Here is a 14,078-nt window from a genome sequence, read left to right on the forward strand (position 1 = left end):
ACGTTCAACAATTTTTAGGAAGCTGGTGAGTTCTTTCTACGTTCTGTTCCGTAAAATTTCTCAGTCGTTGGGGAAAAATTACGGAACGACTTGTTGTCCCCACAGCGGTGAGTCCTCAGACGGGTGGTTAATTTTTACAGAACAACATTTTTCAGTTCCGACTCACACTTTTTATTGAATTTTACTTCGCTCGCGGATGCCGTTTCGAAACGTAATTCTTACGTTTTTTTCTGGTAATTTTTATTGAATTTTTCTCTCCGTGTGACACAAAATTAATTTAAGCAGGAAAAATCTGTCTCTGCAATTGCTCGGAGTCGGTAAAATTGTTAATTCAATGAGAATACACCGCTGCAACGAGATTTGAGGAGACCAAATGGGAATAGGAGCCACGTATTATGCGAACAGTAACTTGGAAATTAAAAAAAAAAATAGAAAATAAAAGACGTTAGAGAGCGAGAGAGAGAGAGAGAGAGAGAGCGAGTGAGGGAGAGGACACTGAGTAAAGTGGGAGTCACGTGTACCGTTATCGGGTTAGAGTAGGTTATATGCCAAGAAGACGAAAGGGCTCGGTGCACGCGGGGGTCATACACATCGTCCTCTTCCCCATACCACTGTGTGCATGTCGAGTCATCATTAATCAACTTTATATTTTCAACTGTTTTCCCGCGGGGCCCCCGGCGGGCACAATCATGCACTTTATGTCAAGATCATTCTAATAACATTATAATAATTTTATCGCGCTTTTTGCTGGGCTTTTCCTCAACGAGTCATCGGCTCCATGACTTTAATTGAAAAATCACCATCACCTTTGTGAAATTATCCATTCGGCTGGTTTGGCTGTACAAATTCAAACGTGTATCGCTAATTATCCGGCGAGCACTGAAATTTCTAGAGAGTCAGTGGTTGACCCCTCCGCTGAAGTATTTAATTTCCTTGTAGCATAGATCTTCGCAGTAGGCACAATAATAATTACGAGGCTTCAAGAATCTTGAGGATTCACGTGAGAAGTAGGAGGATGCGTGATAGGGGGTCATCTATTCTCAATGTTAGAAACAAAAAGTTCAAGTAGGAAGTCGCTCTATTCCCTTTCAATGTCAGACGCTTCACGCAAACCGCAGGAATTCAACGGGAATAACTACTTTTTCTCTCTCGCACTGTGTTTGATAGATAAAAATTATTCAAATTCACCGTCACTTATTTTCTCGAGTTAAAATGCTGCTGTTGGCAAATTTTTCATGTCAGTTGTCTTGCGGTGTACTGGGGGGAGGGGGGACGGTGTATTTTCACACCTGTCGACATCAAGCGATGTGAAATAGTGGCTCGGAAACCACAAGCTCGAGGAAAAAATATATTAACCACAAATTACTTACCCTCGTCATCTTTAATGTAATGTAAGACAACCAGCGACGACGCCCTTATAGAGTTTCTTGGTGTATTGTTAACTTCTCGATAAGGGAAGTTGTTGTCATCGTAGACAGCTATCCGAATTTAAGATGTCAGATGGTAAAAAACGTCGGAATCTTCAAAAGTGTCGGAAAATCTGACTAATGTCTGAACATTTCAAACATAATTTCTGTCTGAAAATGATGGTAGACATTTTTTGTGTCTGATAAATTTCAGGTATTTATTTTCAGATGTTTTCTGTGTCTGAAATTCAGTTGTTTATGAGCGATTCAAACATTTCACTGTTAAGGGTGCCAAGTGAATTTGAAAAAAGATTCAAAAAAAATTTTTTCTTTCCCTCCATCATTGGAGAAATAGGTATTCATCGACGAAATTTCAAACCCGCAACCGAAACTAGACATCGAGAAAATAAATACGGAAAATCTTCTGTTTCACGCGACGAACCTCGAGAAAGCATGGGATCAAATGGGTACGGCGGATTGAAATATCTCTCTTATTCACCCCGGTACCCCATTGTTTTTTGTCGCCATCACATTGAACACATCATTCCCCATATCTTCAAATTTTTTCAAATTTTTCTTGAGTTCCTAGGGGGTTGAAACGTTTAATTTAATCAAAACTCCATAAGAGGCCGTGTACAAGACTGATTTTGTTTATTTAATTTCTCGATATTCATAAGTTCTAAAATTTTAAAATTGTCACCGATATTCACCATCTGTCTAATACTTTTAATTAAAAAAATTATAACTTTGTTGGTGAATTTTCAAGGTCATCGCCAAATTCATTTGGCACCCTTAAGATATCTCACCTGATTCAGACGGCAAAGTCCATTCAAACGTTAATTTTTAAGGTATTTATCATGTCTGAAAAGTTGACTCATCCACTGCAAAAGAATTTAAAAAAGAATTCTTTTTTCTCAATACAAAGAGTAATTCTTTCCCTTTGTGACGAGCCCAAACCGAGCTCAATTGATCAATTTGTTTCTGAGTTATGAATCATTTTAAAAAATTTTGAAGTGTCCGTTTTACCTCACCCTCCCCTAATCCTAAATTTTTTAGCAGCAAAAATTATTGTGTTAAATTTCACCGAATAATTAACCTGAACTCAACAGTTTCCATAATTTTTTTCGTCAAATTGGAAACTACCAATAGCACAAGTCTAATGTGATGAAAATTTTCAAGAACTCTACCCGAAATTTCACCCCAAAATTTACGAAATGAGAGAAATTTTAAGCAACACGACCAGTTTCTTTAACATAATAACAAACAAACGACTGAAAGCGAGCCTCCAGATAGGGGAGGGTGGGGTAAAATGGACGCTTCAGATTTGTTTAAAATTCCTCATGAGAGAAACAAATTTATTAATTAAGATCAGTTTAAGCTCATCACAAAGGGAAAGAATTGTTGTTTGTATTTTAAAAGAATGATTAAATTTCATTAATATTTCAACCCGACATTAACACTGTAAAAAAGTCAAAAGTGTCCATTTTACCCCAACCTCCCCTATTCACGCACGAATGGGCAGATAAATTTCCCGCTCGAATCATGTCTTCTGTTCCTAGCGCCCTCTACGATCTAAAAAATCTAGATAAACCTTCATTACCGACTGATCCCAACATCTAGGGATTTTCAGAAATTCCCTCGAGATTTTTGCGACTGAAAGTTGGTCATGTGAACGACTTCCGGCTGAATTTGTCGGATTTCGGTCTTTCAGCAGTGCAAGATGGCTGATCAGGTATGCTCCCACATTCATCGTCGTAAAAATACTCAAAACTAATAGTTAAGAGTGAATTTCAAACATAAAAAATCACGCGATAGCTATCTGTATGAATTTATAATCAGAATGAAATAATCGAACTTGTTTTTCCAACTGGAAATGATAAAAAAGTGAATTGTCTCGGCGTTGGGAGCACGTGGTTGGGCGTCGTGGACTCCAGACTCCACATGCATGAGCAGAAAGGCAAACGCTTTGGAAACCTCATTTTAACGTTTCATTTTCATTTTTTACCCAGACGGAGCGTGCGTTTCAAAAGCAGCCGACAGTTTTCTTGAACCGCAAAAAGGGCGTTGGACCAAAGTCCAGAAAGCCCTCGAGGTACACCCGGAATGTCGGTCTGGGATTCAAAACGCCACGTGAAGCCATTGAAGGCACCTACATTGACAAAAAGTGCCCCTTCACTGGAAATGTTTCGATCAGAGGTCGTATTCTCACTGGTGTTGTGCAGAAAATGAAGATGCAGCGGACCATTGTGATTCGCAGGGACTATCTTCATTATATTAGGAAATACAATCGGTTCGAGAAGAGACATCGCAACATGAGTGTTCATCTAAGTCCTGCCTTCAGGTTTGTCCTACATTTATTTACTCAAATATTTAAACTATTATAGGGGAGAGTGGGGTAAAATGGACACTTTAGACGTTTTTTAAATATTCATAATTCAGAAACAGATTTATCAGTTGACCTCGGTCTGAGCTCACAAAGAGGAATCATTGCTCTTTCAATTGAAAAATAAAATTACTCCATTTCATGAACAATTCACCACGTCATGAACATTTAAAAAAAGTCAAGTGTCCATTTTACCCCATCCTCCCGCAGTATATAATGGAATTTATTAAATCATGAGTATGTGATGATGGAATCTGAAGCAAGTGGAATATATGAAGTCTCATTTTAACGCCTGGAAAAATACCTTTGAAATACAAAAAAAAAAAATTACATTTCACTCAGTCAATCTCGAGTTATTGGAGATTAAAAACGATTCACTTTGTTTAGTTTAGTTTGTTGAATTTCCCTACAATACAGTAATTATCTCGTGAATTTTCCATTTTCTGAAGCAACTACTGCAAAATTCGAAAGGATTGAGATTCTTTGTCACCAGAAATGTCTAGTACATTCGCATTTAATCAATTGTTGCATTCAATAAAATATCATGAATTGTTGAGGAAAAATGACCCATTTTAAATCACCAATATTTCCTGAGCAAATGGAACCATTCAAATCAATCAAGAATTTTTAACAAGATATTTTCAAAATGAAAAAAAAAAACTTGTTTCTATTATGATGATATTGACGACGGTCTTCTGAAAGAAATACATGTGAAGATAATTATTCGTCAACTGAATTGAAACTACTAAAATAATCAAATGAATATTTCATTCACTTCATGGTTACTAAAATAATGATTGACAATTTTTGTTTATTATTAAAGGGATGTGGAAATCGGTGATGTCGTGACTATTGGCGAATGCAGACCCCTGAGCAAAACAGTCAGATTCAATGTCCTCAAGGTAACCAAAGGAACTGGATCGAAGAAGAGTTTCAAGAAGTTTTAATTCTACTTTTCAACAGCCGATGGTAATTGTCTCATCATTTTTACTTTTTCCAATTTTCCAATTATAAAATATTGTTTTTGCTAAAGACTTTTAATGATGAGTTTGACGACGGTCTTCTGAAGACAGATTGAACGACACTATCGTCTACTGAATTATTCCCAAAACAATGTTTTATCACTTTATGATTCGTTTCAAAGCAGATTTTGTAATCAATCTGATTTGCTTTGCAGAACGCTTCTGGAGACGATTGAAAAGCGCTGATTGATCATCATTCACCATCACCTGGATTATTCTCTCTGTAAAAACAACTTCTGAAGCCAATGTAAGCGCAATAAAAGAAGGATGGTGAATAAATTTCGATTTCCACGTTTTTCTGATTATCTACTAAAAATCAGTAGCGAACTGGTAAAACGGTGCAAGTCAATTTTGACTATTGACCAGTTTTCAATAAATATCTCGGAATCTAAGGGAGACAGCAAGATTTTCGTTATAACCTTTTTTGTAGAGCCGATTGAGTCCTACAACAAATGTAATTACGAAAATTTCGCCATCTCCCTTAGATTCGGAAATATTCCTCAAAAACTCAACTGGGAGATGAGTCGACTTGAACCGTTTTCTTAACTTAAATCACTTCACTACTGAAATTCTTCCCGTTATTATCAGACTGTTGTTGATAGCAAATTTTAATTAGAGATAGAGACATCCAACTTTACGGAGAAAACAATTTCTGAAGGAAATATAAGCGCAATTTCCACGACTTTTATTTCCTGACGGATAACAAACTGTAGAATGCATCCCATCTCCAGGGTTTGACGTCGTTCGACCAGTACCAGGGTCTTCCACCCCGCTGAGGAAATTTCACAGAGTAGGAGCAGGGCGGGGACCGTAGGGCTGTGAATTTGGACTCTCCAGAGCCCTCTTCACAGTCGAAACTGTACCATTGGATTTTGTGTGCCTTCAAACTCTTGAAAAATAATCTCAATCAATTTTCAATTCAGTAGTGAAGTGGTAAAAGGAGATAAGTCAATTTTGACTATTGACCAGTTTTCAATTAATATCTCGGAATCTAAGGGAGATAGCGAAATTTTTGTTATAAACTTTTTTGTGGAGCCGATTGAGTGCTACAACAAATGTAATTACGAAAATTTCGCTATCTCCCTTGGATTCCGAGATATTGATTGAAAACTGGTTGATAGTCAAAACTGACTTGTCTCCTTTTGCCACTTCGCTACTGAATTTACGTGGGGACGGTGGGGTAAAATGGACACTAGACTTTTTTAACATTATCCATAACTCACAAACAAATTTATTAATTGAGATCAGTTTAGGCTCATCACAAAGGGAAGGATTTGTTGTTTGTATTGAAAAAAAAATTATTAAACTTCAACATTTCAACCCGTCATTAACATTTAAACAAAAATCAAAAGTGTCCATTTTACCCCAGCCTCCCCTAAACTTGGATAACTTACGTTTGTGAGGAGAAATAACACGAAGATGTTGATTGCCAGCATCTTGACCATTTTCCAGAGCTGCACTGAAATCCAATCACTGTTTTCTGGTTTATTCATTGGGCAATTAAACAGGAACATGAAATTTTAATGACCCTTGGAAACAAGCAGTTGTTTGAAGTAATCACTGATTGAGAGACTGGATTTTTTTGTTCCTCTGATTGCGTGACTCAAGAAAGTCGAAAAGCAACAAGCAACAGTTTCAAGTCTTAAAAATATAGTTTATTCTCTTTATCAGTATCAATCAACAAATATAAATCTGTCTCAAAAATTCACTAAAGATATAAAAAATTATCTAACTCTACTCCACCGTTAGAGAGCAGATGATGAAATAATATCATTATTTACTGGCTCTAAGAACAAATATTTCTTTCATCGAATAAACTCTCGAGAGGGGCACAGTGATGGTCCCTATGTTGACAAATAAATCGAGAAAACTTTTTCCAATGGTTATTGTCTGTCAGTCCGTATAAAACTGTTTACCTAATAACAACAATCCTCTACAATTGAACTAACAAAACCACAGCTGCATACTGATAATTTTCTCATTCTTATGAGGAAACATGTCCATCACGTCGGCTCGTGGTTGTGTTCACTCTCAGCGATACAGTAAATATAAATAACAGGTCCTGCACATCCGAGGAGTAGAGAAAATGCCAGGAGATGGATCCAAGACAGACCCCAGTCAGCACCGGAGCATTTGAATGTATCAACAACCCTCGATTCTGCAGTTGCATTCGTACGTTCCCTCAATAACGTGTCATCTTCACCATCACAACAATTCTCCTGCTCAATTCCACTGGCCAGTGGCTCGCAGACTGAATTCAGTATTACACTGTTGATGTCTGTACTCGTCGATGGAACGACTGTCGGTGTTGATATTAAATTAATGATCTCCTCCTCTCTTTTCACGTTCGGACTCTCGTTCTCATTGTTCTCAGGGGGATTTATGTCTATCAAGTTATCACTCGTATCGTTATTCTCGGTGAAGATTGAGAATGGAGGGACTGGAACTTTTATCACTCTACGCGCGAATATCTCGTTCTCTTTGTGGATGTTGTTTATTCTTTTTAGTTCTGATATCTGGAAAATTGAGGGAAGATTAACACGTGTGAAAAAATCGTATGGAAATTTTCTATACGGATATTTTTTATACAAATTATTTCTATACGATTTCTATAGGTTTGATCATATACGACCCACTGCCACACGGTGGCCCGTCTTATTTTCCTCGACATTTTTTCTCCCATTTTTCTTCCCCGAGATTTGTTCCTCTCAAAATTTTCATCGTGTCAATTTTTCCTATGCTACTTTTTCCCCAACTTTTTCTTTCCGATTTTCTGATTCAATTTGTATATTTTGACGTACATTTGGTCAAAATAGTTGTTGATTGTAATGATAAGTGGGAATTGTCCTTCTTTTGTAAGCCTCGACCGAATTACGATAACGCGGTCGTTTATTGATTTCGTTTTTAACTGTAATTCTTTATTCATTTTTGCAATTGACGTCTTGTTTCATCGATGAAACAATGATTTCAATTGATGAAATTCGTAATTGAAATTCTTTGTTTGTCTATTTTGACTGATTGAATTGCATGTAATACTCTGTGATACTGTTCTTGTAATATTTATCTTTTATAAACATGATTATGACTTGTATTAATTTTTTTTCATTCACTTTACTGTTCGTAGGGATTATTATTTGTTCAGGTATCGATGGGAAAAAGAGGAGACAGTTTGTTTTAGGATAACCCGGTCGTTTATTGATTTCGTTTTTGACTGTAATTCTTTATTCATTTTTGCAATTGACGTCTTGTTTCATCGATGAAGAATTGAAAGAAATTAATGAAATTCGTAACTGAAATCGTTTGTTTGTCTATTTTGACTGATTGAATTGCATGTAATATTCTGTGGTACTGTTCTTGTAATATTTATCTTTTATAAACATGATTATGACTCGTATTAATTTTTTTTTCATTCACTTTACTGTTCGTAGGGATTATTATTTGTTGAGGTATCGATGGGAAAAAGAGGAGACAGTTTGTTTTAGGATAACCCGGTCGTTTATTGATTTCGTTTTTGACTGTAATTCTTTATTCATTTTTGCAATTGACGTCTTGTTTCATCGATGAAGAATTGAAAGAAATTAATGAAATTCGTAACTGAAATTGTTTGTTTGTCTATTTTGACTGATTGAATTGCATGTAATACTCTGTGATATTGTTCTTGTAATATTTAATTTTTATAAACATGATTATGGCTTGTATTAATTTTTTTCCGTTCACTTTACTGTTCGTAGGGATTATTATTTGTTCAGGTATCGATGGGAAAAAGAGGAGACAGTTTGTTTTAGGAAAACCCGGTCGTTTATTGATTTCGTTTTTGACTGTAATTCTTTGTTCATTTTTGCAATTGACGTCTTGTTTCATCGATGAAGAATTGAAAGAAATTAATGAAATTCGTAACTGAAATCGTTTGTTTGTCTATTTTGACTGATTGAATTGCATGTAATACTCTGTGATACTGTTCTTGTAATATTTATCTTTTATAAACATGATTATGACTCGTATTAATTTTTTTCCGTTCACTTTACTGTTCGTAGGGATTATTATTTGTTCAGGTATCGATGGGAAAAAGAGGAGACAGTTTGTTTTAGGAAAACCCGGTCGTTTATTGATTTCGTTTTTGACTGTAATTCTTTGTTCATTTTTGCAATTGACGTCTTGTTTCATCGATGAAGAATTGAAAGAAATTAATGAAATTCGTAACTGAAATCGTTTGTTTGTCTATTTTGACTGNTATACGGATATTTTTTATACAAATTATTTCTATACGATTTCTATAGGTTTGATCATATACGACCCACTGCCACACGGTGGCCCGTCTTATTTTCCTCGACATTTTTTCTCCCATTTTTCTTCCCCGAGATTTGTTCCTCTCAAAATTTTCATCGTGTCAATTTTTCCTATGCTACTTTTTCCCCAACTTTTTCTTTCCGATTTTCTGATTCAATTTGTATATTTTGACGTACATTTGGTCAAAACAGTTGTTGATTGTAATGATAAGTGGGAATTGTCCTTCTTTTGTAAGCCTCGACCGAATTACGATAACGCGGTCGTTTATTGATTTCGTTTTTAACTGTAATTCTTTATTCATTTTTGCAATTGACGTCTTGTTTCATCGATGAAACAATGATTTCAATTGATGAAATTCGTAATTGAAATTCTTTGTTTGTCTATTTTGACTCATTGAATTGCATGTAATATTCTGTGGTACTGTTCTTGTAATATTTATCTTCTATAAACATGATTATGACTCGTATTAATTTTTTTTTTATTCACTTTACTGTTCGTAGGGATTATTTGTTCAGGTATCGATGGGGAAAAGACGAGACAGTTTGTTTTAGGATAACCCGGTCGTTTATTGATTTCGTTTTTGACTGTAATTCTTTATTCATTTTTGCAATTGACGTCTTGTTTCATCGATGAAACAATGATTTCAATTGATGAAATTCGTAATTGAAATTGTTTGTCTATTTTGACTCATTGAATTGCATGTAATATTCTGTGGTACTATTCTTGTAATATTTATCTTCTATAAACATGATTATGACTCGTATTAATTTTTTTTTATTCACTTTACTGTTCGTAGGGATTATTATTTGTTGAGGTATCGATGGGAAAAAGAGGAGACAGTTTGTTTTAGGATAACCCGGTCGTTTATTGATTTCGTTTTTGACTGTAATTCTTTATTCATTTTTGCAATTGACGTCTTGTTTCATCGATGAAGAATTGAAAGAAATTAATGAAATTCGTAACTGAAATCGTTTGTTTGTCTATTTTGACTGATTGAATTGCATGTAATATTCTGTGGTACTGTTCTTGTAATATTTATCTTTTATAAACATGATTATGACTCGTATTAATTTTTTTTTCATTCACTTTACTGTTCGTAGGGATTATTATTTGTTGAGGTATCGATGGGAAAAAGAGGAGACAGTTTGTTTTAGGATAACCCGGTCGTTTATTGATTTCGTTTTTGACTGTAATTCTTTATTCATTTTTGCAATTGACGTCTTGTTTCATCGATGAAGAATTCAAAGAAATTAATGAAATTCGTAACTGAAATTGTTTGTTTGTCTATTTTGACTGATTGAATTGCATGTAATACTCTGTGGTACTGTTCTTGTAATATTTATCTTCTATAAACATGATTATGACTCGTATTAATTTTTTTTTATTCACTTTACTGTTCGTAGGGATTATTATTTGTTCAGGTATCGATGGGAAAAAGAGGAGACAGTTTGAGGAAACTCTGTCGGGGAAGAAAGAGAGAAGGAAGAAATGGCAATGGGAAGAAATGTCTGGGAAAAAATATCGGGGAAAAAGTCGTGGAACCCTGCCACACGTATAAAAACATTTCGTGTGGAGTTGCGACATTTCTCTGCGTTTTTCTCTGGAGCGATTAGACATCTTTCGTATGAAAACAAAAATTGACGTAAAAATTTATGTATGGAAATAATTCGTACAGAAATACAAAAATCTTGGAGCTTCTGGTGAATACTCACGGTGCACCGATATCTGAGGGCCAATGCCTGAAGTGTATCCTCAGGCTTCAACGTGACAACGATCACCTCAATCCTCCTGGGTGTCGAATTGGATTTATTCCTCGGTTGGAGGAGGATCTCCTCCTCATCTCCACTCTCATCATCGGAATACAGTAATACATAATGTGGGGAGCCGTCTCTCTGGTTGCCCCTCTGATGAATCGTTTGTCTGATCGGAACGCAATCCTTGAATTCGTTGAACAATCCTTGTGCTTGCAATGTTTGATATCAAATGCTCTTACCTGTTGTTTCCCACCGACTTCTTCCGCATCTTTGAGCTCTACTACTCGATTTTCCCATCAACTTCGGTCAGGATGGTTCTGCATGATCAATGACCCTCTAATCATTGATCATCTAATGTTTGCGTCTGTACGTCACTCTGTCAGACTGAAAATAGGTGAATTGAACACGTATTGGCGAGCGGATTAATTACTCCATACGCTGCACAGCTGGCGCAGGGATTGGCTGTTGCTCTCTCTCTTTTTCTGTTTGTGTAGTGCAGACTCGTCATCGTCTTAACGCAGATAAGCAGATAACTCGGAAGATTTAGCTTGTTATCTGAATAGTGAACGTAAACATGAAACAAAGAGTACACGAAAGAGGAAAAATTCAAAGTGCGGGAATGGATAATCACACGGAATGAGAAAATCGCCTTGTTCTCGACCATTTGCGATGACAATTTTAACAATCAATGAGTTTCATTTCACCAGTACTCAGATATGTTCAGATAGGTATGAGGAGAAGCTACACCTCGCTTCTTGGGTTCGCGAAGAAACCCGAGAGCCACCGAAGCCTCGCGAGCTTCCCATGATGCTCACTACATTCGAATCACGCGCCTGCGCGTGAGGGCGTAATTGCCCCGAAACTCAATTTTTCGAATGATTTTCGAGAAGAATAAGAGACTCCAGGAGGTCCCCTTCCGCTTCGCCCCCCAGTGATCAACAGACGAAACACGAAACACCTTCATCAGTTTACGATTGTTTACGCAGAAGAAGAATGAATAACACTTGGAGCACTGATAAGATCGCGTGACTAGTGCACAATTGTCATGGAAAAAACAAACATGACTGGGGGTAGAAAACGAAATGTCGTTGTCACCGGTTTTGGGCCCTTTGGGGTGCATCCTGTGAACGCCAGCTGGGAAGCTGTCAAATTATTGAAGGAGAGATCGTCGAAAAAACTGAAGGATCTTTACAATATCGACCTGATCATCGAAGCAATCCCAGTCGTTTACGATTACGTGGCTTCGAGGATACCCGAGATTTGGAAGGAGCACGATCCATTGGTAATTAAGTAATTAAGGCCCTCGTGGATTACCTTTCGAACGTTATCTCGATTATTTTTCCATCTTCATAATGTAAAATATATCATGACATCCATTGGATTTTACATGACGCAGGAGTCCCCAAAAATTATGATTGTACAAAAAAAATATAGAAAAAAAACTGCATTTTCAAAGAGCGTTTTTAATAAAGATTAAGAAACAGCGATAAATCGACAATTATATTCCATTTGTAATATTTCGTAATATTATCAGAATTTGCACCTTTTTATTACTATAATTTTATTATCTTACTTGCATGATTGTATCTTACTAAAGTATGAAAATAATTCAGGATTTAAATTTTCTATCAACTACTGAGTAAATAATTATTAATTTCATAAAAGGATTTTTCAATTAGACATGTAATGGTCAAACTTCTGACACGATTACTGGTTGATAGATTATTTCGTTATTTAAATATTCGATGAATGATTAATTTGGTGATTGAAAATTGTTGGGTAATATCATCACTTAACAGAAGCTAAATTCAACTTATTTTGAAATTGACAATTGTTCTGATCCCTGTTAAGAAGTAAGTCCGATAGAGGAAATAGTGAATGGATAATTTATCGTGGTAACTAACGATCTGATAGCCATTGACTACTGTGACAAATGACGACCTAACAGCCATTAGATACATCAAATTATTAATTTGCAATTTCCTCCCAATTGGGTTCATTCCCCGATATTATTCAAAAACACTCTTTGAAAACTTTCAGCTTTTTTTCAACGTTTTTTTGATTGTACAATCGTAATATTTGGATACTCCAGGGCTCCACTAAATAATAACTGAATAGCAATTGGAGATCACTTGAAATGATAAAAATAAAAAAACAACCAAGATCACGTTCGAAAGATGATCCCCCCGGGCCTTAATTCAAAATTATGATTATGCCGATGTCTGAACATAATAAGTTATAGAGAAAAATCAACATCTGTAATTTTTTTTTACCAAGCAATAACCAACTATTGAAAATTGCAAGATAATTGCAAGGGAATTATGTAACTTTACCTTATTAATTATTTAATTATTAAGCTTTAATTATTTTTGTGAAAATTATGCAACTTTACCTTGCAATTTTCAATAGCATTAGCGCCAAAAGCAAATGCAATTTTGCAACAGAATTCGAATAGAACTCCGATAGAAAAAATTTTTTATAAGAGCACTGCAATTTATTTTCCTCAGTCATTCAGTAATGCTCCTTTCATAATTCTCCCATTACTCTGAAAAACGACAGAATTTCCCTGAAAAATAAAAGAACTGGATTTTTGGAAAATTACCATTCTCATCCCATACAATTAACTGAAAATACCTTTTATTCATTTTTTTATTATCACTCCACTTTTTCGTGTCCTTAAACAATTTTTTTTCAGTTCGTTGTACACGTGGGGGTCTCCGGCAAAGCTAACTGTGTAACGATAGAGAGCCATGCCTCCAGCAGTGGATATACGAGAAGAGATGTTGTCGAAAAATGCCCGAATGACTGTGGAATGGCATGTACAAGGCTCAGTGTTGGCTTGGATGTCAACGCAATTTGTCAGAACGTTAAAGATAAGTTCAATTGTGACATCTGCGTGTCAGACGATGCTGGGAGATACCTCTGTGAATACACGTTGTATCAATCACTAGCCATCGAGCAGCATCGAACATTGTTCGTTCATGTGCCTGATCTTGACTGCTATTCCTCGGAGGAAACTGAACGTGGAATTTTCGGGGTCATCTGTTGTTTAATCGAGAGTCTTGGAGAGTAATTGAAAATTTTTGATGCCTCAGTTGTGGATCGTTCGACCGATTTTGATAATTATTTTGTATTCTCCAATTTCAGAAAGCAATTTGTATTTTTAGATCTATCAATAAATTTTCAAATTATAATTCTCCTTTTGTTGTTCCGTCAGTTTTTTATT

At 35.8% G+C, this 14,078-nt stretch overlaps 3 protein-coding genes across 3 annotated transcripts; 2 read left to right on the forward strand and 1 right to left on the reverse strand.

The window, feature by feature from the left end:
• The first annotated feature begins 3,072 nt into the window (after positions 1–3,072).
• Positions 3,073–5,106, forward strand: LOC107037875 (40S ribosomal protein S11). Its single transcript, XM_015256664.1, has 4 exons — positions 3,073–3,138; positions 3,416–3,747; positions 4,613–4,758; positions 4,967–5,106. Exons 1-3 carry the CDS (start codon positions 3,127–3,129, stop codon positions 4,734–4,736), a joined length of 468 nt encoding a protein of 155 aa, XP_015112150.1. The 5' UTR covers positions 3,073–3,126; the 3' UTR covers positions 4,737–4,758; positions 4,967–5,106.
• A 1,338-nt stretch (positions 5,107–6,444) lies between these two features.
• Positions 6,445–11,603, reverse strand: LOC107037881 (lysM and putative peptidoglycan-binding domain-containing protein 3). The gene is made up of 4 exons (XM_015256670.2): positions 11,484–11,603; positions 11,092–11,407; positions 10,811–11,018; positions 6,445–7,327 (listed from the first exon to the last, which is right to left on the reverse strand). The coding sequence occupies exons 2-4, from the start codon at positions 11,118–11,120 to the stop codon at positions 6,815–6,817; spliced, it is 750 nt and encodes a 249-aa protein (XP_015112156.1). The 5' UTR covers positions 11,121–11,407; positions 11,484–11,603; the 3' UTR covers positions 6,445–6,814.
• Positions 11,604–11,677: 74 nt separating this feature from the next.
• LOC107037882 (pyroglutamyl-peptidase 1) lies at positions 11,678–14,051 on the forward strand. The gene is made up of 2 exons (XM_015256672.2): positions 11,678–12,134; positions 13,548–14,051. The coding sequence occupies exons 1-2, from the start codon at positions 11,898–11,900 to the stop codon at positions 13,923–13,925; spliced, it is 615 nt and encodes a 204-aa protein (XP_015112158.1). The 5' UTR covers positions 11,678–11,897; the 3' UTR covers positions 13,926–14,051.
• The last annotated feature ends 27 nt before the right edge of the window (positions 14,052–14,078 follow it).

Source organism: Diachasma alloeum, unplaced genomic scaffold (assembly GCF_001412515.2).
Source record: "Diachasma alloeum isolate Michigan unplaced genomic scaffold, Dall2.0 Dall_scaffold_00271, whole genome shotgun sequence".
Taxonomy (NCBI): domain Eukaryota; kingdom Metazoa; phylum Arthropoda; class Insecta; order Hymenoptera; family Braconidae; genus Diachasma; species Diachasma alloeum.

What these genes read in the sequence shown, in the direction of transcription:
- LOC107037881 (XM_015256670.2), bottom strand. Translation starts at nt 11,120, where the DNA reads ATGCGGAAGAAGTCGGTGGGAAACAACAG. An exon ending in AAGTCGGTGGGAAACAACAG is followed by an intron (nt 11,019 to 11,091) that starts GTAAGAGCATTT and finishes CGTTCCGATCAG; the next exon opens with ACAAACGATTCATCAGAGGG. An exon ending in CCCTCAGATATCGGTGCACC is followed by an intron (nt 7,328 to 10,810) that starts GTGAGTATTCAC and finishes TCAATTTTCCAG; the next exon opens with ATATCAGAACTAAAAAGAAT.
- LOC107037875 (XM_015256664.1), top strand. An exon ending in CATCTAAGTCCTGCCTTCAG is followed by an intron (nt 3,748 to 4,612) that starts GTTTGTCCTACA and finishes TTATTATTAAAG; the next exon opens with GGATGTGGAAATCGGTGATG.
- LOC107037882 (XM_015256672.2), top strand. Translation starts at nt 11,898, where the DNA reads ATGGAAAAAACAAACATGACTGGGGGTAGAAAACGAAATGTCGTTGTC. An exon ending in GGAAGGAGCACGATCCATTG is followed by an intron (nt 12,135 to 13,547) that starts GTAATTAAGTAA and finishes ATTTTTTTTCAG; the next exon opens with TTCGTTGTACACGTGGGGGT.